This window comes from Sus scrofa, chromosome 3, assembly GCF_054392235.1.
Source record: "Sus scrofa isolate SSC_HxYL_T2T_F1_AM1 chromosome 3, Sscrofa_HxYL_maternal_Yorkshire_Landrace_v2.0, whole genome shotgun sequence".
In the NCBI taxonomy this organism is placed as follows: Eukaryota; Metazoa; Chordata; class Mammalia; order Artiodactyla; family Suidae; genus Sus; species Sus scrofa.
Window position 1 is genome coordinate 17,453,764 of NC_139385.1, and position 23,510 is coordinate 17,477,273.

General features: G+C 49.4%; 1 protein-coding gene and 1 long non-coding RNA gene across 5 annotated transcripts in view; one reads left to right on the forward strand and one right to left on the reverse strand.

The window, feature by feature from the left end:
• BCL7C (BAF chromatin remodeling complex subunit BCL7C) overlaps positions 1 to 10,455 on the forward strand; it is a 46,493-nt gene extending 36,038 nt beyond the window's left edge. The window contains exons 6-7 of one of the 2 annotated variants that reach the window (XM_085016968.1): positions 697 to 896; positions 4,328 to 10,455. In XM_085016968.1, the coding sequence (XP_084873094.1) occupies positions 697 to 896; positions 4,328 to 4,334 (207 nt within the window). In that variant the 3' untranslated portion in view covers positions 4,335 to 10,455. Of the gene's footprint in view, positions 1 to 696; positions 2,761 to 4,327 lie in introns of those variants that run through there. The other variant, XM_013995586.3, reaches the window with a different exon arrangement.
• LOC146404440 (uncharacterized) lies at positions 2,897 to 20,567 on the reverse strand. Of its 3 annotated transcripts, none has more exons than XR_014840350.1 (3): positions 20,273 to 20,567; positions 10,801 to 10,893; positions 2,897 to 6,255 (listed from the first exon to the last, which is right to left on the reverse strand). It is a non-coding gene; the product is annotated as an uncharacterized LOC146404440 (long non-coding RNA). The 3 variants fall into 3 exon arrangements; XR_014840349.1 differs by lacking the exon at positions 10,801 to 10,893 and adding an exon at positions 16,729 to 16,877 and having other exon boundaries at positions 5,717 to 6,255; XR_014840348.1 differs by lacking the exons at positions 2,897 to 6,255; positions 10,801 to 10,893 and adding exons at positions 16,383 to 16,524; positions 16,729 to 16,877.
• Between the last annotated feature and the right edge of the window lie 2,943 nt (positions 20,568 to 23,510).

Below are 23,510 nucleotides of genomic sequence, written 5' to 3' on the forward strand. Positions count from 1 at the left end.
TTCCCAGGCTAGGGGTCCAATCGGAGCTGTAGCCACCGGACTACACCACAGCCACAGCAACGCCAAATCCTTAACCCACTGAGCAAGGCCAGGGATCGAACCCTCAACCTCATGGTTCCTAGTCAGATTCGTTAACCACTGAGCCATGATGGGAGCTCCCAATCTAGGCATCTTTTTGATGGGACCTGTAGATCAGTATTTTTTAAAGCCCCTTCATGCGCCAGGAGATGAAATAGTAAATGTGTTTTAAGTTTTATGTTTAAATAAGTTCTCCCCAGGACAAGCAGTGTTGAACTTTCCTATCTGCTTACTGTACGTGTTCATCAGTTCTGTGCAGTCGTGGTTACCCTGCTGTTCCGGGTCAGTGGACTCACAATGGGCTCTATGCTTTCCTCTTGCACAGATGGAAATGAGTTCATATTTATGCCCTATAAATAGAGGAAGAGGAGTTCCCCGTTGTAGTTCAGCAGGTTAAGAACCTGACTAGTATCCATGAGGATGCAGGTTCAATCCCTGGCCTTGCTCAGTGGGTGAAGGATCCAGTATTGCTGGGAAATGTGGTGTAGGTTGCAGAGGGCACTGGGATCTGTGTGGACAGCTGCAGCTCCCTCTAACCACTAGCCCAGGGAACTTCCATGTGCCGCAGGTGCAGCCGGAAAAAAGAAAACGCTACAGATTCTTCTTTCCTCCCCGCAGGATTCGGGAGTGAGGATGACCAGGAGAGCCCTCCACGAAAAAGGCCTGAAAACAGAGCCCCTCAGGCGGCTTCTTCCCAGGAGGGGCCTCCGGACAAACAACCGGCCCAGTTCCGCGGTGCCTCCGCCGGACCCCAGAGCTCCTGGGGGAGGAAGCAAGGCCCCGAGGGCACCCAGGACGATCCCCCAGGGGAAGGGGAGGTGAGCCGGCTCCCCAGGCAAGGCAAGGCCCTTAGGCTTGCCCTGGCCGCCCCAAGATCCAGCCACCCACCCGTGCCCTCCAAGGTGCAAAGAGCTTCCCAGCTTCCCATTCACTGCGGGAACATCAGGGGCGAGCGGCCCCGCGGCCCCAGCCTGCCCCGAACCTAAGTCACAGCACCCACAGCACACCCACCTGGCTCGCCACCGACACTCGCCCAGAGGAAGGGCTGCGGGCACCACGGAACCACTTCGAGCTCCTGAGGACGCATCGCAGCCAGAGGCCCCAGAGCGCGAGGTGGGCGCCCGGCCTCCAGACCGGGAGGGGCAGCACGGGACACGCCCGGCCCCCCGCTCGCCTCCCACTGAGGCCTGGCCCGGGGAGGTCAGGCCCGTGCAGAGACCCTGCGTCTCACGCCCACCCCACCCCGCCCCACCCCCTCCCTCCTCACTAATGCCTCCCCCAAGGTCCGCGGATGCCAGGCTTGCGGGTGGGTTCCGTTGATGGGCCAAGGACCTGCACAGCAAGAGCTCCCAGTGGGTGCCAGGACCCTAGAAGCCCGTGGGGGCGGGAGGCCTTTCCGCACAGAAGCCCACCTAGCCACCCCGGCCCGCGTGGGGACGGGGAAGGCGACCTGGGCTGGCGGGGAGCGCCCCAGGCTTCTGGCACAGCCTGGAGCCAGCCCCAGCCCACCTGGAGAAGGCCCAGGGCGATTGAGCCCTTGGAACAGATGCAAGGGCCCGTCACCAAGCTCTTCCTTGCCAGCTCCACTGCTGGGCCCGGCGTGGTAGGAAATAATCAAGTCTCCCCTTTGTCCAGGGCTTGCTCTGTACCAAGCTTTGTGATTTATGGGAATTATCTCAGTCAGTCCTCACCTCCCTGTGCCATTGGTGTTCTCATTAGTGGCGTTTTACAGAAGGAGAAACAGCCTCAGAGAGGTTAAGGGACTAGTCCAAAGTCACACAGCCAGTATGTTGCAGAACCAGCATTCAGACCCAAGTCTGCCTGCCTGACTCCACAGCCCGCCCAAAGGCACTGCTTCTCCTGCTGGTGTATGAATGAAGGGTGTTGATTTGACAGGGCATCTGTGTACGGAAGCGTCCGATGTTCCTCGTGGTAATTACATAGGACAATTTTTATACTAAAGTGAGCAGATACGCCCTGGAATGAAAGTAAACATATGCACCAACGAGTAAGATGCAACTTGAGACATTGTTGAAATTCCACGCCAAGGCCAAGACTTCGGGCTCAGCCCCTGGCTCCGGGAAGTGACCTCTTCTCAGCCCGCTCCGCTGCCTTTAGAGGGACACTGGCCATGGACCACTGCCTGTGTGGAGCCTTCCAGAGGCCAAGGAAGATGGCTGCTCTCCAGTTCACCATCTCACTAAGCTGTTTAGGAAGTTCATGCAGTTTCTCGGAGTTAAGGTTCCCCGAGTCCCAACGGATATCAATCTAGGATTGGGGATTGGAAAACTGAAATTCTTGGGAATTCCTGATATCATGTTATTTTGTATTTTTCATAACATTCTTTTTCTTTTTTTTTTGGTCTTTTTAGGGCTGTACCTGTGGCATATGAAAGTTCCCAGGCTAGGGGTTGAATCAGAGCTGCAGCTGCTGGCGTGCGCCACAGACACTGCAACCCCAGATCTTTAACCCCTGAGTGGGGCCAGGGATCGAACCCATATCCTCATGGATACTAGTTGGGTTCGTTACCACTGAGCCATTACAGGAACTCCTAAATTTGTTTTTTAAATAAATAAGAAATACACATTAGGTAGTAGTTACAAAGAACTGTAGGCTATAGCAAATATTCAAAAACAGGAAAATACCAGAGAACATTACTGGGTAGGTTTCGGATAACAAAAAGTTTAAACTTTTGACAAGATCAACTGCACTACACAGAATCAAGTGTTGAAATTGCTAATTATTTAAGGACTTGTTTCAAAACATTTTCTTTCTGAACATCATGCGTAGGATTTGTATAAGATATACAATACATGTAAACAGGTTAATATTTATTTTGATTTGTGAAAATGACTCACTGTTAACAGCAGATAGGGCCACAAATACTTTTTTTAATATGGCAGCAGCTAAAAACAAAAAAAACAAAAAACTGATTAGATTGCAACAAATTCTGTCCCAAGTTCCAGAAATGTCTACCTTAACCTTGGACTCTACGTGTCAGTGTTTTCCTTCTCACGCTTTCTACTTGACGTCAGTGGATTCCTTCAAACCAGGAACGCCTCGATGTTTCTTGTTAAGCATTAATTCTCACAGAAGAACTATGATACTTTTTTCCTATTCCTCCCAATCTCTTGGCTGCCAGTCTCTTGGCTGACTCTTCTTGGGATTCAAAAAAATAGAAATTTCCTGAAAACTGTCAGGAAGGACCTCTTGCGTAGACATACTCTCCTAAGCTAACCAGGATTGGCATGGCGCCTCTGCAGCAAAAATAATGATCTAGTGTTTTGTAAAGCCAGCCACAGACAAGCTTCACGCCAGGAGCCTCAGAAGATCCAATTTATCCAGCCCTGCCAGTTCCTGGTTGTGAGACCTTGGGCAAGTCGCTTGACCTCTCTGAGCTTCAATCGAATGGACAGAATGGAGCCTGGAAAATAATGCACTTGCTTTGCAAGGCCGTACTGAAGAAGGCTTTAAGGTGTGGCATCGGAGTCAGACAGTCTGAGATTGGAACCCATTACTTACTACCTCTTTGATCTGGGGTGTGGTCTAACCCCTCTGAGCCCCGCTTTCCTCTTCTGTAATATGGAAAAACAGAGTGAGCCCGTCTCATAGGATTTTGGTGAGTTTGAATGAGGTCACTCATGACGATGCTTAACACAGAGCACCATGTATTGTGAATGCCTGATCCACATGGACTGGTGTAGTTCTATCTGCTGTATCTACCTCACAGGGCAGTTGTGAGGATGAGAGGGAGGTTCTCTTGTGGGGGTACTTTCGAAGCTGTGAATCGGTCATCCCCACACTTCCCTGTCCTCGAGAGAGGAGAAGGTCCGAAGCTCCTGGCAGACAGCAGTGGTTTCTCCCAACTAAGGAGCCTGAGAACCCCTGCCTGTATCCACAGGAGGGAGCTGTGTTGAGGAGGCAACGTCACCGCGGTTGTCTGGAACACAGGGTTTCGTTGCAGTCCAGTAGGCAAACTCTGGCATCCTTCGACTGGGGGCACGCTTGGGGGAAAGCCAATTTTCAGGAGGCAGCTTTGGAGAAAGGACAGTATTAACCAGAGCCTGCCCACTGCAGGTTTGTTTCATAGGGATGGAATCCGAAGGGAGCCTGTAACAGAAGGAGGTGAGGGGGACTCTTTGTTGTCTGAAGCCCTGTTACTGGCCGAACGTAAGAAACAATCCTATTCGCTGGAACCAGGGCATCCCGCTGTGCTGTGTATGCACTTATGATGCACATTCATTCCTAGACTGTGAACTAAACACGCATGGAAAGGCTCTCCAAAGACGATCTGTGTAATCCCGACAGCAGCCCATAAAGGAAACACGCGCATGACGCCTGCTCCGCAGCGGAGACTCCAAGGAGTCTGGGAAAGTTAAGTCCGCCGCCCACAGTTGCAGAGCCTGTGTGTACGTGGAGTCAGGATTCAGATGGAGTCCAAGCCCTTCGCCTCCGCCAGGCTGCCTCAACTCACCAGGTACCAGATGCTGAGCTTGAACAAGGAAGAAGGAAACACAGGTGTATGGGATTTAGTGCCTAAGGTGGCCTCCTCTCTTGCCTTCTGTGACCGCTCCCTCCTGATCCTCCGCCTCCTTTTCTGGACACTGTCTCTTTGCCTCCAGGGATGTTTTCCTCTGCTTAGCCCTTAAGTCCAGGTCCTCTGGGCCCCCTCCTTGGACTCTTTTTCTTTTGTACAGGACTATGAGAGATCTTTATGCCCAAGGCTTCGACCCCAGGGCGCCTCTCCTTCTAATCCAGCCTGCCCTTCTGAGCACCAGCCTGATCCAGCCAACTGCCTCCTGATAGCCCCTCTTTGACGTTCCAGGCTCCCACCTGAAATCCTCCTCTCCTCCTTAACCTGCCTCTCCTCCCGAGTTCCCCTTCCTCCTTCCCATGGCCCCCTACATTCAAATACTGGTATAGCGACGGGGAACCCCAGAAACCTTCATAGACGAAGCCTCTTGAGTCAGTTCTTGGGGCTAGAGATGGATGGTGGGGTGTGTTCTCTGAGAGCTGCCCCTGGTGTGGGTGTGGACTTGGAGGGTGGAATTTGTTGTTTAATCAGTGGTCTGTGACGTGCCTGGCAGTGGGTCCGGTCTAGGAGCGAGGGGTGGAGGACACATTGCTGAATGAAACAGACCGGATCCCTGGCTTCAGAGGGCTTTCAAGCCACTAGAGCAGATGGACCTTAAGCAATCTTCCCCAAATACAAACTCTTAAAACCGTGACAAGTATCACGAAGGAAGCGTTCAGGGTCCTGTGAAAGAACCAGGGAAACCTATTGGGTTGGGAGCATCAAAGGCCACTTTGAGAAAACGACAATTACGTGATACCTGAGAACCGAGTTGAGGGAAGAGAATTCCATGTAGAGGTCATGGGTGCACTCACACAAAAGCCCAGAGGTGGCCGAGAATTTGGTATGTTGGGAAACCTGGAAGGCAGCTCGTGTCTATGGAGCTGAGTGTGCTGGGGCCTGTGGTCAAGCCAAGCCTGGCCTGGCTGGCTGGGGACGGTGGCAGGTGCCTTGTGGGCCATGGTAAGGAGGCTGGATTTTTTGGTTTAGCTTTTTATTTGGAAATAATTTCAAAGTTACAGAAAAGTACAAAGGGCATCCGTATGTCCTTTCGTCCAACCTCACCTCTTAAAGTTACTTCCTCTCTCTCTCTCTCCATGTGACTTTTATTCCAAATTATTTGAGAATAAGTTGCATACATCCCGTTCCTTTACCCCAGTGCGGGTACAGTTCTCCACTTCACTAGATGTAACATCGGTGCACTCTGGTATCGAATTTACCATCCATTTTGCCAATTGTCTCAATGATATCCTTTACGGAGTATCTGCCCCTGTAGTCCAAAATCCAGGCTAGCCATGATGTATTGCAGTACACTGTCGTTTCTCTTTAGTCTCCTCTGATCTGGAGTGGTCAGCCTTTGTCTTTTATGACAGTGACCTGGTGGAAAAGCACAGACTTTCCCTTTACTAGAATGTTCCTCCCTTGAGCTCTGTCGGCTGTGTCTTCATTAGCATATAGAGGTTAGGCCTTCCTGGCTGGACGTCTGCGTACGTGTGGTCGTGTCCTTCTCAGTGTGACAGCAAGAGGCACCCAATGTCTGTCTGCTCCTCCTGAGTGATTTTAATTTTTGTCCGATGGCTCCAATCTCTAGTTAAGCATTTTCCCTTGTAACGGATGAACAGAGAGATGCGTTTTACAACCGTGCAGCTATCCCATTCCTTAGATTATTAAATAGAGGAAATTGAATATCTTCATTATTCTTGCCGGAATCAAGTCAGTCTTTATCACAGTGGTTACAAGATGACAATGTCAACTCCAGGATACCCTCCACTTGACCTTCTTCTGCCTATTTATTTAATATTTATTAGTAGTAGGGACTTTGAGATTTCTATTATTTTCCAATAATTGTATACTTATTCATTTTAATTATGTGAGTGCTCAGATTGCCCCAGATTTGGCCAATGAGAGCCCTTGAAGCTAGAAGCCTGGCTTTGACCCCCCACTTCAGTGGGATAGCATGATTCTTTGTGGGTTTTTTTCTTTTTTTTTGCTTTTTTTTAGGGCCACACTTGCGGCACATGGAGGTTCCCAGGCTGGGGGTCAAATCGGAGCTACAGCTGCCGGCCTCCACCACAGCCACAGCAACATGGGATCCGAGCTGCATCTGCAACCTACACCGCAGCTCATGGCAACCCTGGATCCTTAACCCACTGAGCGAGGCCAGGGATTGAACCTGCATCCTCATGGATACTAGTCAGATTCGTTAACTGCTGAGCCACAACAGGAACTCTGGGTAGCATGATTCTGTTTGTGTATTTGATTGACACCCTCTACTGTGTGCCGATGCATTGTAGGGGCACAGACGAGGAAGGGGGAGGACCCTATGGGAAGCTCCTGCGTAGTCAAGGAGATGTGGCTTAGCCTGCAGTAGTGACATATTGGATGGAGAAAATGGATGGATGTTGGAGAAACTTTGGTGGTAGAATTGGCAGGATTTAGTGGGAGTGGATGCGTGAGCCGTCAGAGGGGGAGGAGCCAGGAATGACTGAAGTGGCTGGGTGGGTGGTGGAGACGGGTACTGACGTGGGGAAGACAAGCGGAGTAAGGGGGTCGGGGCGGGGGTGGGTGGCTTAGACAGCTGGATTTGAGCTGCTTTGACGTCCAAGGGAAGATGTCAAGTAGGCAATTGGCTATATTGGTCTGGAGTTGGCAAGAGAAGTCCAGACCAGAAGAAAACTGAGGAGGTGCCACAGACGATTTCTGAATCCACGGTCTTGGATGAAACGCTATAAAGGGGAAATGTGAAGTGAGGCGAGAGAGGGACCAGGCTGGGCAATCCTGAGGGAGCTCACTGTTTGGGGGTGAGGCAGGAGAGCCGTGAGGCAGGAGATGGCAATGGCCAGGTCTGTAGGGGCCAGATCACGTGGAACCTGGAATGTCAGGCCAGGTCCGGAAGGCTCTGGGGAAGCGCTTAAGAGTTCTGAGTAGGAGAGTGAGTGACAGGGAGAGATCTGAGTGTTAGATTTCGCTCAGAGCCAAGCGGGGATGTTCGGGTGGGCCGTGTAATGCTATGGTTCTTTCGAAACTAAATCAGCTGCCCTCTTGCCACTGAGGTTGGAGCCCTGTGCCTGGAATGCCCTCTCCTTGTCTGTCTGGGGACAGAAAAGATGACCAAGACATCACCCCCAGCTCCTCTTTTTTTTTTTTTTTTTTTTTTTGGTCTTTTTAGGGCTGCACCTGCGGCGTATGGAGGTTCCCAGGCTAGGGGATGAATCGGAGCTGTTGCTGCCGGCCATAGCCACAGCCACAGCCACGCCAGATCCAAGTGCAGTCTGCGACCTCCACCACAGCTCACGGCAATGCCGGATCCTTAACCCACTGAGTGAGACCAGGGATTGAACCCACAGCCTCGTGGTTCCTAGTCGGATTTGTTTCCGCTGCCCCATGATGGGAACTCCATGCCCCAGCCCCAGATAAAGTGACAGCAAACCCCCACCTCCCTGCCGCATTTTGGCTGGAGCCACCCAACTTGCTTCTGGGACTTTTTTCAGGGGGGCTAGGGGTGGGGGGGGGTCAAGCTTTTGAGCCAGGCGCCGGGTAGGCGTGAGCGTGCAGGGCATGGTCTCTGAGGTTTGTAGGAGTCTGTTTAGGGACCGCGATCCTTGGCCCCAGCACACTTTGAGTTCAGCGTGGCCTCTGTCACCCAGGCAACCGCCCATTTAAATGTGTATGCTGTCCCCTCCCCACCCCCGCACACTCGGAGGAAGATGGATTGCTCCTGGACGAACACCCCAGAGCATCCCCTCCTTAGCAGGGGTGGTGACAGGCAGGGGACCTGCAGTTCTGCCTAGAGGGTGTCAGCAGCCAGTTTGGAGACACGAACTACCCAAGGCAGATCTTTTATGAGGCCAGTGCGAGGGGCAGACACTTTGGAAGCCCCAGAAAGGCAAAGTTGTTTCTAGTTGGAAAAATCAGGAAAGATCCCCCGACAAGGTGGCATTTGAATCGGACCTTGAGGGTAGAGAGGGCTGTTTTCCCTTTCACAAAAGAAACAGTTGATTATTCGGTGGAAAAGAAGAAGAAAAAAAAAAATCATAGCCCCCCCCCCCGTCCTCATATTTTATTGACTTTGTCAACACAGTCGTTACTAGTTGCATAAATATCCCACTGGACAGATCCGCCACTGTTAGTTCTCTTACTGTTGGAATAATTCATTCTGGGCCTCAGGACACTGGCTTGGGGACCGTGGCCGGGCACTGGGGACAGAAGCAACTTGGGGCCACATGCACCTCAGGAATCAGTGCTTAAGCCCATCTGCTCATTCGGCAAATGTTTATTAAGGACCCAAGACATCCCAGGCCCTGAGGATAAGACGTGATCAGGACATGATTCCTGTCCTGAAGAGCACGCATCCACTAGAAAGGGAGTCACACGGGGAGGGAATTTACTGAAGGGCACATGTAGATGTCACCGTAGAGGCACAGTGTGTGCAAGTGGTGCTGACGTAAAGGGGCTGGATGGAGCCGAGGCCTTGGGAGCAGATGGGCTTGTCAGGCCGAGCAGGACAGCGAGAGGGGGACATCTGGGGACGCATATTGGAGGCCCCCGTTCAGGTGGAGCATGGCGACATGCTGCTCTGCCCACAGGAGGGAAGGCACATCTCTCCTACGCTTAGGCTTCTGGGTATTTGCTTTTTCTGTTTTGTGTTTATTTGTCTTTCTAAGGCCGCACCCAAGGCATATGGAGGTTCCCAGCCTCGGGGTCTAATGAGAGCTATAGCCGCAGGCCTACACCACAGCCACAGCCACAGCCATGCCAGATTCGAGACGCGTCTGCAGCCTCCACCACAGCTCACAGCAACGCCGGATCCTTAACCCACTGAGCAAGGCCAGGGATCGAACCCACATCCTCATGGATGCAAGTTGGGTTCGCTAACCACTGAGCCACGATGGGAACTCCTGTTTCTTCTGTTTTCTATTTCAGATATTTCCTTTCTCATTTGGGGAGTGTTTTATACTCTTTTCCAGAATCTCAACTTGCATGTTTAATTCATTCATTTTTTCTCCTTTTGACACTAAAGTGCTATTAATTTTTGTTTATATCCTTTTTTTTTTAAGGGCTGCACCCACAGCATATAGAAGTTCCCTGGCTAGGGGTGGAATCCGGGCTGTAGTTGCTGGCCTACACCACAGCTCATGGCAATGCTGGATCATTAACCCACTGAGCAGGGCCAGGGATCAAACCCATGTCATCATGGATACCAGTTGGGTCTGTTACTGCTGAGCCACAATGGGAACTCCAATGCTATTAATTTTGCTTCTGCAGATAACTTTAAAAGTATCCTTTTTTGTGATTATTATTTTCTAAAGAGTTTTTGTTCTTTTAAAAAATTTTTTTTCAGCCGCACCCAGGCCATATGGAAATTCCTGGGCCAGGGATTGAACTCGAGCCATAGCAGTGACAACACCAGATCCTTAACCCACTGAGCCACCAAGGAACTCCGACTTTGTTTTATGCTTGATTTACTTCTTGTTCTAAGGGTAATTTGAGATGTTTTTTGTGTTTTTCAATTTCTAAGTGGTGTGTTTTATATTATTGTTAGTTGTGTTACATTTTGATCCAAGACTGACTTCTAGAATTTCCACTTTTCAAAAGGTACCAAAATATTCTCTGTAGCTTAATATTTATTGAATTCTGTCGCTGTCTATGAAACTTGAAATAAGGTACACTATCTGTGTTCAGGGTAAAAAATTTATATGTTCATATCTTTTATGCCCTTATTTATTTTTTGATTACTTGTTCAGAAAATGTGTTAGAATATTTCTAATAAAACTGTTTCTCATGTTTCTCCTTGTACTACTAAACATTTGGGTGCATGGATCTTTCTTTTTATTGAACACATGAGAAATTAAACCCCTCCAGTAGGAGTTGCCGTTGTGGAGTGGAAATGAATCTGACTAGAAACTATGAGGTGGTGGGTTCAATCCTGGCCTCGCTCAGTGGGTTAAGGATCTGGTATTGCTGTGAGCTGTGGTGTAGGTTGCAGACAGGGCTCAGATCCTGCGTTTTTGTGGCTGTGGTGCAGACTGGCAGCTGTAGCTCTGATTCAGCCCCTCGCCTGGGAACCTCCATATGCTGTGGGTGTGGCCCTAAAAAGCAAAAGTAACAACAACAACAGTAATAATACACCCCTTCACTGTAAAGTATACCTTTTAGAGAGTGAGTCTGAGGCTCACATTCTGGAGTGAAGATAGCCGGGATTCAAACCCCAGGTCTACCATCTCTTTGCTCAGATTCCCAATCTGTAAAATGAAGATAATAATATCTCCGAGTCTGATATTTTTGGTGGTTTTTTCTGTTTGTCTTGAGCGCAAGCTGCCCATTGTCTTTGCTTGGCCCCGCAATAAACCTTTTAAAAAAAAAACTTGTTAAAAAGTAATGGGGGCATTCCCATCGTAGCTCAGTGGAAGCAAATCTGACTAGCATCCATGAGGTTGCATGTTCGATCCCTGGCCTCAAGTGTTCAGTGGGTTGAGGATCCGGCATTGCCGGAGCTGTGGTGTAAGGCTGCAGCTGCAGCTCTAATTTGACCCCAAGCCTGGGAACGTCCATCTACCACAGGTGTGGCCCTAAAAAAAAAAAAAGCAATAAACGAGGTGATGAATGGAAAGCATTTACCTTGACATAAGATAAACACTCAGTAAAGGCAGAATTCACTATTACGTTGCCTGGCCAACCACTCCTGGTTTTCTTTTTTTTTTTTTTTCTGCCATGCATGGCCTGCAGAAGTTCCAGGGCCAGGGATTGAACTCTTACCACAGCAGTGACAATGCTAGATCCTTAACCCAAGGAACCACCAGGGCACTCCTCCCGGTTTTTGAGGCCTGTGCTGTGGAGGGAGAAAAGGTCTCCAGAAACCTCTATCCAGGAAGCTTTGGGTAAACGGAGTGCTTCTTCACCGTTAGAAGGCATTGTGGAAAACAGGGAGGGGAGGAGTTCCCGTCGTGGCGCAGTGGTTAATGAGTCCGACTAGGAGCCATGAGGTTGTGGGTTCGATCCCTGGCCTTACTCAGTGAGTTAAGGATCCGGCGTTGCCGTGAGCTGTGGTGTAGGTCACAGACAAGGCTTGGATCTGGCATTGCTGTGGCTGTGGTGTAGGCCGGCAGCTGTAGCTCCTATTCGACCCCTAGCCTGGGAACCTCCATATGCCGCGGGTGTGACCCTAAAAAAAGGCAAAAAAAACCCTGCTAAAAACCCCCCAAAACCTGGGAGGAGGATAAAAAAAGTTGACAGCTTTCCAGCGTGCAAATGCAGTGACACACTGTGGTTTTGATGTTAGGATCACTGGGTGAGCCCATGTTTTGGCAACTCTGCCTGCGGGGGCGGCGGGGGCGGGGGCAGGAGGGAGGGGAGAAAGGGGGAGAACCCAGCTGCCCCTCGACGTTGCACTGAACACTGTGTCCACTCCTCAGATCCTCACGTCCCTTTCACCAGCGCTGTGAGCTGGGATTGTCTGTTTCCTGCAAATAGCTTCCACCTGCAATCTTCAGGGGCTTGTCCTTGACACTGGAGCCACTTTCCCCGTGGGACCATGCCCTTGCATGTCACCATGCCCCCACCCCCCAGGGGGCCTAGCCAATGACTGGTGAGATGGACAAAAACCCAGCTCCTTGGCCTGAAGCAGGACAAACTCTAAGATGCTATTTATACTCCAGAGCTGCTCACACCCCTGCTACCCTGCCTACCTCGCCCCTTTACTGCTTTTTCCTGGGAACATTTCCTTAATAAACCACTTGCACTTTAATCCCTGGCCCAGATTAAGCTTCTGGGAGAATCTGACCAAAACAAACTGCTTTACTCCCTCCTGACAGGGGGACTTCTGGTGTGGAGAGGACACAGCAGCAGTTTTTGTCCTTTCATTGCGCCAAAGGATTCATTTCCACTGCACCACAATGGGAACTCCCATAAAGAGATTTATTACATGGAATTGGCTCCTGCAATTATGGAGGTTGAGGAGTCCAGACCCGGGAGAGCTGATGGTGTAAGCTCCAGTCTGGAGTTCCCGTTGTGGCTCAGCAGTAACGAACCCGACTAGTATCCGTGAGGACACGGGCTGGATCCCTGGCCTCACTCAGTGGGTTAAGGATCTGGCATTGCTGTGGCTGTGGTGTAGGCCAGAGGCTACAGCTCTGATTTGATCCCTGGCCTGGGAACCACTGTATGCTGCAGGTGTGGCCCTAAAAAGACTAAATAAATAAATAAAGTCATAATGTTACATACCAACCCCCCCCTCACTACTGAACTATATGCTTTAAGAAGGTGAATTGTGTGTAGTATGCAAATTAGATCACAAAGCTTTTTTTTTTTTGGCTTTTGTCTTTTTAGGGCCACACCTGCAGCACATGGAGGTTCCCAGGCTTGGGGTCGAATCGGAATTATAGCCACTGGCCTACACCACAGCCACAGCAACACAGGATCCGAGCTGCGTCTGCAACCTACACCATAGCTCATGGTAATGCCAGATCCTTAATCCACTGAGCGAGGCCAGGGATCGAACCTGTGTCCTCATGGATGCCAGTCAGATTCGCTCCCGGTGAGCCATTACGGGAACGGCACAAAGCTATGTTTTAAAAGTCAAATTTTTGATGGTCAAGATATCATTTTTTCCTTTTATGAATCATGCTGTGATGTCAAGTCCAAGAACTCTCTCTTGCCCTAGAGTTTGAGGATTTTACTCCTATGCTTTATAAAAATGTTTTATGGTTTTTACTTTTGTCTTTATTATTATTATTATTTTTAGAGCCACACCTTGGACAAATAGAGATTCCTACGCTAGGGGTCGAATCAGAGCTACAGCTGCCAGCCTCCATCACAGCCACAGCAACGTGGGATTCCCCCACCCACTGAGTGAGACCAGAGATTGAACCCGCATCCTCCCAGGTACTAGTCAAATTCATTTCTGCTGCGCCACGAAGGGAATTCCCTATGGATTTTACATTTAGCATTTAAGTCTATAATGCATTTTGAGTTAATTTTTGTGCAAGGTTTGTTTTTTGTGTGTGGTTTGTTTTCTGGTTTGGGGCCTGCGGATGTCCAAATGCCCCAGCACTATTTACTGGGAAAGCACCACTGAATTGCTTTTGCATCTTCATTGAAAATCAGTTGGGGGAGTTCCCGTTGTGGCTCAGTGGTTATCAAATGCGACTAGGAACCAAGAGGTTGCAGGTTCCATCCCTGGCCTTGCTCAGTGGGTTGAGGATCCGGCATTGCCGTGAGCTGTGGTGTGGGTTGCAGACACAGCTTGGATCCTGTATTGCTGTGGCTCTGGCGTAGGCCAGCAGCTACAGCTCCAATTAGACCCCTAGCCTGGGAACCTCCATATGCGACAGGTGCAGCCCTAGAAAAGACAAAAGACCAAAAAAAAAAAAAAAAGAAATGCTGAAAGTAGACATCTTTGGTTTGTTCATAATCAATATGGAATATTTCAGAGTTCCTGTTATGGCTCAGTGGTTGATGAATCTGACTAGGAACCATGAGGTTGAGGGTTCGATCCCTGGCCTTGCTCAGTGGGTTAAGGATCCGGCATTGCCGTGAGCTGTGGTGTAGGTTGCAGACGAGGCTTGGATCCCGCGTTGCTGTGGCTGTGGTGTAGGCTGGTGGCTACAGCTCCGATTAGACCCCTAGCCTGGGAACCTCCATATGCTGCGGCAGTGGCTCTAGAAAAGACCAAAAAAAAAAAAAAAAAAAGGAATATTTCACCTTTAAGTTTGATCTTGGCTGTAAATTTTTTGTGTATGCCTTTTGTCAGATGAAGAAATTTCCTTCTATAGAGTTTTTATTTATTAATTATTATTTATTTTTGGAGTTCCTGGGCCAGGAATCATATCCAAGGCACAGTTACAGCCTAAGCTGCAGCTGTGGCAACAGTGGACCCTTAATCCACTGTGCCAGGCCAGGGGTTGAACCTGGGTCCTAAGGCTTCCAAGACACCGACAATCCTATCTTGCCACAGTGGGAACTCCCTATTGAGTTTTTAATTTCAGTTATTGTACTTTTAATTTCTAAAAGTTCTATTTCATTCTTTTCAAATCTGTTCAGTCATTGGTGGTGCTATTATTTCCTGCTTCTTGCAGATATTTTTCAAGTCTATGTTTTATTTCTTTAAACATAATAATCCAATCTTTTATCATTTAGGTGTGATAATTCCAATATAGGAAATGTTTGCAGGTTGGTTTCTGCTGTTATTTCTCTGTGTCCTTGGATATTTCTAACAGTATTTTCTCCTTGAAAACTTATCTGGGGGAATTTGTATTTGCTTCTACCAGTGCCTAAACACAGCCAATCTACAGCCACTTTAAATTACAGCTTGATTTTTTTTTTTTTTTTTTTTGTCTTTTTGCCTTTCCTAGGGCCACTCCTGTGGCACATGGAGGTTCCCAGGTCAGGGGTCGAATGCGAGCTGTAGCTGCCAGCCTACACCACAGCCACAGCAACATGGGGTCCAATATGCATCTGTGACCTACACACAACTCACAGTAATGCCAGATCCTTAACCCAATGAGCAAGGCTGGGAATTGAATCTGCGTCCTCATGGATGCTAGTCAGATTTGTTTCCACTGAGCCACAATGGGAACTCCTAGAGTGATTCTTAATACCCATCTTTATCTCATATCCCATCTCCAATCTTCTAAGAAACCCTTTGGGGGGAGTTCCCGTCGTGGCTCAGTGGTTAACAAATCTGAGGTTGCGGGTTTGATCCCTGGCCTTGCTCAATGGGTTAAGGACCTGGCGTTGCTGTGAGCTGTGGTGTGGGTTGCAGATGTGGCTCGGATCCTGAGTTGCTGTGGCTGTGGTGTAGGCCGGTGGCTACAGCTCCGATTAGACCCCTAGCCTGGGAACCTCCATATGCCGCAGGAGTGGCCCTAGGAAAGGCAAAAAAAAAGGAAAAAAAAAAAAAAAGAAAGAAATCCTTTAGGGAAATTCCCACTGTGGCGCAACAGGCTTGGTGGCCTGCCCTGAGAACTCCACATGCTGCAGGTCAGCCAAGGAAAAAAAAAAAGAAAAGAAAGAAATCCTTTGGGCTCTACCTTCGAAACATGTAGAATCTGGCCACGTTTCACCACTTGCACCACCACCACCACCCTGGTCCAAACTACCATCATCTCCTACACACCAACCCGCATTATTGCAATTCCTTTCTAACAGACCTCCCTGCTTCTGTCCTTGCCCTCAGATAGGTTACCAACAGCAGTCAGAAGTGTTTGCTTAAATAGGGAGTTCCCATCGTGGCTCAGTGGTTAACGAACCCAACTAGGAACCGTGAGGTTGTGGGTTCGATCCCTGGCCTTGCTCAGTGGGTTAAGGATCTGGCATTGCTGTGAGCTGTGCTGTAGGTCACAGACCCAGCTTGGATCCTGTGTTGCTGTGGCTGTGGTGTAGGCCGGCGGCTACAGCTCCAATTCAATCCCTCCGATTAGACCCCTAGCCTGGGAACTTCCATATGCCGCCGATGCGGCCCTAGAAAAGACAAAAAAAAAAAAAAAAAAAAAAAAAAAAAAAGTGTTTGCTTAAATATAAGTCACGTGACATCACTCCTCTGCTAGAAACCCTCTAATGACTCCCCAGTTCAAAAAGCCAAGCGGGAGTCCCCATTGTGAGCAGTGGAAACAAACCCGACTAAGAACCATGAGGTTTCCGGTTCGATCCTTGGCCTCCCTCAGTAGGTTAAGGATCCCGTGTTGCTGTGGCTGTGGTGTAGGCTGGCAGCTACAGCTCCGATTCCACCCCTAGCCTGGGAACCTCCATGTGCCACGGGTGTGGCCCTAGAAAATACAAAAAGACAAAAAATAATTAATAAAAAAAAATAGAATGGCTGGGTGATGGGGTTCTGCTGTACCCCACAGGGAACGGTATCCAGTCTCTTGGGTAAGAACCTGGTGGGAAAAAAAGAAAAAGGGCATGTGTATGGGTGGCGGGTCACTTTGCTGTACAGTGGTAACTGAAGGAATATTGTAAATCAACTATGCTTTAATAAAAAATGTAAAATAAATACACATAACAAGATTGTTTTTCATTGACAATGCTGGCTCCTTAACCCACTGCACCCCAAGGGAACTCCCTATCTTAATTATTCTTACGTGCGAGGTCCTGTGGTTATTAAACCGCAGATGTTTGGAAGGAGCACCGCGCTACGCTCCAGAGCCCGGCAATCAACTTAGCTCCTGGCTCGCCGGTGACTAGGTGGCCTTAGGTGAGCTCCTCAGCCACTGGAACCCCAGCCTTCTCTCTGTAAAGAGGAGATTTTCACAGTGTCAACTCCGCAGCGCTGGCAAGGCTGGAAGGCCATGGGTGGGAAGCACTGGGCAGTGCTTGGCTCAGAAGGCACCGCGTACACGTTACCCATTGTTGTTATTCTAGAGCTTGGAATTCAGAATCAGAATCAGGTCGGGTTTCACCCACCAGGTCGCGCGGATACAGCTCGGTGCTGGCTGTAGACCGGGCTGAACCCCCTGAGTGGAGGTCGGGGGGGGTCTGAGAAGTGCTCTGGCTTCCAGGACCAAGTAAGCCTCTGTGCTCTCTTCTCTGGGGCTGTCTCTCTGTCCCTCTGCACCTCTGGGGCTGGGTGGAGCTGGGGCTGCTGCTTCCAGCCATGGGACTGGACGGAGATTCTCAACCTCTTGCTCGACTGGGGTGCCTCCTTATGGTACCTACTTCCTCGGCCATCGCCAGACACGGTAATGGTTGCTGGGCAGTGCGGAGAGACATCCAACTTGAACCTCGTCCTGAAAGATCTTACAGTCCAACTAGGGGGATGAGACATGTGCGACTGGGCCATTTACCAGCTGATAATTATTACTGACTGCCTACCATGCACAAGATGTTTGATAAGGGAGTTCCCGTCACGGTGCAGCGGAAACAAATCCAACTAGGAACCAGGAGGTTTCAGGCTCGATCCCTGGCCTCGCTCAGTGGGTTAAAGATCTGGCATTGTTGTGAGCTGTTGGTGGAGATTGAAGGCACGACCCGGATCCTGCATGGCTGTGGCTGTGGTGTAGGCCAATAGCTGTAGCTTCAATTCAGCCCCTAGCCTGGGAACCTCCATGTGCCACAGGTGTGGCCCTAAAAAGCAAAAACAACAACAAAAAAGTTTGTTGATTCAGGCACAGCCACAGAAATCCAGAGGTGGGAGAAATGATAGTAGTTTGGTCATATTCATCTAAACTGAAGCCTGGCCTCTCTTGATGAGATGGCTGGAGTGGGTTGGATGCCGGGTTTTCAGGGAAGGTTTCACAGAATAGAACTAGCTGTAGATGTTGCCCAAAAGCATTTACTAGAAAATACCCCGGAGTTCCCCCCGTCATGGCTCAGTGGTTAATGAATCTGACTAGCATCCAGGAGGATGCAGATACAATCCCTGGCCTTTCTCAGTGGGTTAAGGACCCAGCATTGCCGTGAGCTGTGGTGTAGGCCGCAGACAGGGTTTGGATCTTGCATTGCTGTGGCTGTGGTGTAGGCTGGCAGCTACAGCTCGATTCGAACCCTGGCCTGGGAACCTCCATGTGCCATGGATACGGCCCTAAAAACAAAAAACAAACAAACAAAAAAAATGCCAAGTTATGGTCCTCAGGTTACTTTGAGAGACTGTGAAGCAATGAATCCAGCTGTTTGTGAGGGTTCCTGTAAGGCGAGTGGAAAATTCAAATGGAAATGGGGTCCGAGAAAGAAAAGTGTGAGGGAGGCTGGGAGCTTGCCCTCTCTGTGGCCTTTACATACATCCCTCCGGGTTTACTTTCCATCTGAATACTTTGGATGGAGACCTAGGAACCAAAAACTTACTTCTCTATTCTAGGAAAAACGTGAGTGCAGACATAAGCAGCTGATCCTCAGGCTCAGAGACAGGGAGGACTTGGGAATGGACTGAACTTAGAGTGAATGGGGAAATACAGTCCTGTGTAAAAGGAGGCAGCCGGAGTGCCCGTCGTGGCTCAGCGGTTAACAAATCCGACCAGGAACCATAAGGTTTCAGGTTCAATCCCTGGCCTTGCTCAGTGGGTTGAGGATCCAGCATTGCCGTGAGCTGTGGTGTAGGTCGCAGACATGGCTCAGATCCTGCATTGCTGTGGTGTAGGCCGGCAGCTCCAGCTCTGATTCGACCCCTAGCCTGGGAACCTCCATATGCTGTGGGAGCGGCCCTAGAAAAGGCAAAAAATAAATAAATAAAATAAAATAAAATAATAATAAAAGGAGGCAGCCACTGCTCAGTTCAAACCAGATGCTGGGTGCAAGAACCCAGGTTGTTTCCAGCTCTACTGACGAATCAAAAGCTGGAAATCTGAGTTGTTGGGTTTTTTCTAATGAAATGTCCCAATGTTAAAAGTGGACATCAATTTGAATTTTTCAAAATTCTGCCAGAGTTCCCGTTGTGGCACAATGGAAACGAATCCGACTAAGAACCATGAGGTTTCGGGTTCGATCCCCAGCTTCGCTCAGTGGGTTAAGGATCCAGCGTTGCTGTGGCTGTGGTGCAGGACGGCAGTAACAGCTGCAATTCAACCCCTAGGAACATCCATATGCATCCAGCATGGCCCTAAAAAGAAAAAAAAAAAAAAAAAAAAGATCCTGCCTACTAGTTGAAACACGTTTTCCATTTGTCACTGTCAGTCTGTAACCTTTATTTAGGGGACTAAGCAAGATCAGGTTAGAAAGATGAGCTGAAGCAAAGTTTCAAATGGCCTTGAACGCCATGCTTATGGAGGCCTGACTTGAGTCTATAGACAGCTGTGGTTGTACAGATTAAAAGTTTTTTTGAACATGGGAGTGGCTTGATACAAGGGTTTGGGGACCTATGGGGTAAAGTGAAGGGGGGTGGCATATGAAATAACAGTGGAAGCAGCTAGGATTGCAATAATACAGGTTTCTTTTCTTTTTTTTTTTTTTTGGCCTCACCCAAGGAATATGGAGGTTCTGAGGTTAGGGGTCGAATTGGAGCTGTAGCTGCCGGCCTACACCACAGCCACAGCAACACAGGATCTGAGCCGCATCTCCGACTTACACGACAGCGCACGCAATGACAGATCCTTAACCCACTGAGTGAGGCCAGGGACCGAACCTTTGTCCTCATGGAGGCTAGTCAGATTCGTTAACCACTGAGACATGACAGGAACTCCGATAATACAGGTTTTCGACACAGAAAGTTGAAAGCTGAAAGATGGTGGCAGTGGGACTGGAAAATAGGTTGGAGCAAAACAAACAAAAAGAGAGAGACAAAAACTAAAAGATGGTAAGATGAGGGAAGCAGTAGGGTGTGGCAGGAGAAAAGATAAGCAGGATCCAGCTAAGAGTGAACCCGCTCTCCCGCCGCCGGAGAGAGGAAGGCCAACCAGGTCGGTTTCAGGCCTGCAGACTTCGGCGAAGTCCGCCTGCCTTCACCCTAACGCTGACCCGGGAATGAGCTCGCGGGCCCAACCAGCGCTCCGCGGCCCTAGCCCCGCTCCCGGCTTCCTGAGGCTCTGGGGCAAGGCCGTTTACAAACGGATTTTATAAACCAGTTGCCTACGGTTAGAGTCACCGGCTCTTCAGGGCAACTTGTGGGGCTCAAGAAGGAGACGGAGACGGAGGCGGAGGCGGAGGCGGACGCGCTGGCACTTGGAAGCGGGAGGAAAAGAGGGAGCGGTTTCTTACCCGGGGCTCTGGAAGGACGGAGGCCTCAGAGAGGGGACGGCGAGGGCCGGGCTGCTGGCCCTTCCAGGAGAAACGGCCGCCAGCCTCGCGCCTCACGGCACGAGCCTCCGGGGCGGCTAAGTTCACAGGCGCCCCCGCACCGCCCCGGGGACCGCGGTCTGCGCCGCCGGCTTCTCCTCCCCACTCACAGTCCCCCTCTCTTTCTGGAGCTCCTGTCCTCCGCGGGAAGGCCCTGGCCAAGGGGTAGCCCTGAGCGCCGCACCCCGGAGCCAACCCGCCGATTCCCGAGCCCGACACCCGCCGGAAACGCGTTTTCCTCCCGCCCCTGGGGCGGCCGCTCTAGGAGCCTGGGGTGTGCGGGCGTCTCAGTGGGAATAACCCTTTCGGCCCCGGCAGGGGAAGTGACAGCTGTAGGACTCGGTTCCCTGGCTTTCCCGAAAAGAGCCGAGTTGTCTGATGCTCGCGTGGGGGAGCGTTTCGATGATTCTGGTGCTCAGATCGGGAGGCTGGAGCCCCAGTGGCTGGGTTGCTATCCCAGCTTTGGCTTATTTGCAGCCACAACGACTTTCGGTTCAAAGGCTGGTTATAAGGATTTAATGAATGAATACCCGTAAGCACGAAAGAGTGTTTGACACAATACGTGCGCAATAAATGCGCATTAACATCGTTATTACGTTTACTGCTACCAGTTAAAGGCCTGTTGGAAGGACCTGTGATGGTTCAGTGTGCCATGAACCCAACTAGAATCTGTGAGGTTGCGAGTTTGGTCCCAGACTTCACTCAGTAGGTTAAGGATCTGGCTTGTTGGTGTGAGCTGTGGTGTAGAGTATGGTAGTGGCTGTGGTGTAAAACAGCAGCTACAGTTCAGATTAGACCCGTAGCTTGGGTACTTCCATACACCACAGGTGTGGCCCTAAAAAGATGAAATAAATAAGGGCTGTTGATAGCATGTTGGTGTTGTGACATAAACATATGGTAGAGATGATGGAGAGGATTCTTGCTCTGGTCCTTACAGACCTTATCTCTGTCTGCGAAGGGAGATTTATTCCTATCCTATAGATAACTGAGCATATGTCAGCCTCTAATTTGAATGCAAGGCTCTGTGATTCCACAGTATAAGCCTCTTCTCTGCGTTGCCTTTCTTTTAAAAAGTTTTCTGGGTCTTCCAAACTTTTAAAGCATTAAACCGCACAGTGATGGGTGTGCTTGCTGTGGCTCAGTGGTTAATGAATCTGGCTAAGAACCATGAGGTTGTGGGTTTGATCCCTGGCCTTGCTCAGTGGGTTAAGGATCTAGTGTTATGATGAGCTGTGGTGTAGGTTGCAGCTGTGGCTTGGATCTGCTGTGGCATAGGCTGGTGGCTACAGCTCTGATTTGACCTCTAGCCTGGGAACCTCCATATGCCCCAGGTGTGGCTCTAAAAAAGGGAGAAAAAGTGTGTTAGTCAAATGATGTATGTTTGGTAACTTCTTGGGCTAAAGTTTGCCATGCTTGTTTTTGTTTGCCTTCTGAGGTTTGTTTTCTAACCAACACATGGGCAAGAGAGAAAGAAACCTGACTTTGCAGGTGCGAAATTTTGAAACACTGTAATGCTTTGACCTAAGTTCACATCATGTGATCTGACTTGGAAAAGGACAAAATTTGCCAGTGAGGTCCAAACCTCCTGACTCCATGGAAGGGAAGGACAAAAACTGGGGGACAGGAAGTTACAATTAAAAAAAGGGGGGATATTAAGAACACAAACCAGGAGTTCCTGTTGTGTGGTTAATGAGTTGGACTAGGAACTATGTGGTTGTGGGTTTGATCCCTGGCCTTTGTTTAGTGGTTTAAGGCTCTGGTGTTGCTGTGAGCTGTGGTGGTAGGTTGTTGCTGTGGCTCTGGTGTAGGCTGGTGGCTTACAGCTATGTGCCATGGGAGTGGCCCTAGGAAAGGCAAAGATGACCAAAAAAACAACAAAGGCCTGGAATCCTCAGGTTTTGACTCAGCTGAATTTTAAATCAGGCTATCAAATTGGTGACTTGTGAGTATGATGACATGGTGTAAGAAATACTGAGGATGGTGGGATCTACCAGACTGCATTAAATCGCAGCTCTTACCTAACAGGGTGACCTTGAGTAAGGTACTTCATGTATTTGAGTTTATGCTTCAGTGTAAAGAAGGCAGTGTGATAGCTATATGTGCCAGGGTTATAGGAAAAACTGAAGGAACTCATGGAAGATGCTTGGCACAAAAGATGTTAAAAATGAAGCGTTCTCACTGTGGTTACAGGGGTTAAGGATCTGGTGTTGCTGAGGCACTGGCTTGGATTTGCTCTCTTGCCTGGGAGTGTCCACATGCCTCTGTAGGGCTGTAGGCCCCAGACTTATGAGAAAGGAGGAGATGCTGTGTACCTACCCATCTCATCAAAATGTCATGAGGAGATTGGACAGGACTTTCTCCCAAGCCTCACATGAACGATGTAGTCAATGTTTGCTTGGACCTCTAGAAAGCTCAGCAAATGTATAACCTGTGTTTAGCGGCTATGAGTCTCTTACTAGATGCCAAGCACCTGTTGGGTATGGCTCAAGTCCTGTTTGAAACCAAGAAAGACATCTAATCATAGGAGTTCCTGCTGTGGCCAGGGGGTTAAGGATCTGGTGTTGCTGTTTTGGCAGCTCTGATTGGGGCACATCCATGTTCTATGGCTGCAGGAGAGAGAAAGGAATGAAGAAAAGTGTTAATACCTGTAGCCATGAATTTTAGGAAAAGGCTGTATAGTTTTGCTTTTTCTTATGAACTATTTCTTGTATGAGGAAATAAGCAAATCCTCAAAACAAGAGGCTTTTTAGCAGTTAGAAGTCATTACTAGTCAAGTGATTAATAACCCTTATAAAGGTCAAGTTCTAAGCCCTCCTAGAGAGAAAGTTGTAATTACTAGGAGATCAGAAGGAACTTTGTAGTACCTGACAACTCTGGTGTCGTTTAAACAGTAAAAATGGAGTTCCCATCATGGCTCAGGGGAAAGGAATATGACTAGGAATCATGAGGTTTTGGGTTGAATCCCTGGCCTTGCTCAGTGGATTAGGGATCTTGCATTGCCATGAGCTGTGGTGTAGGTTGCAGATGCCGCTTGGATCTGGTGTGGCTGGGGAATAGGCGGGGCAGCTGTGTAACTTTCAATAGAAGACCCCTACCCTGGGAACCTCCGTAGGCTGTGGGTGTAGCCCTAAAAAGCTTAAATGAAAAGTAGTGGTATTAT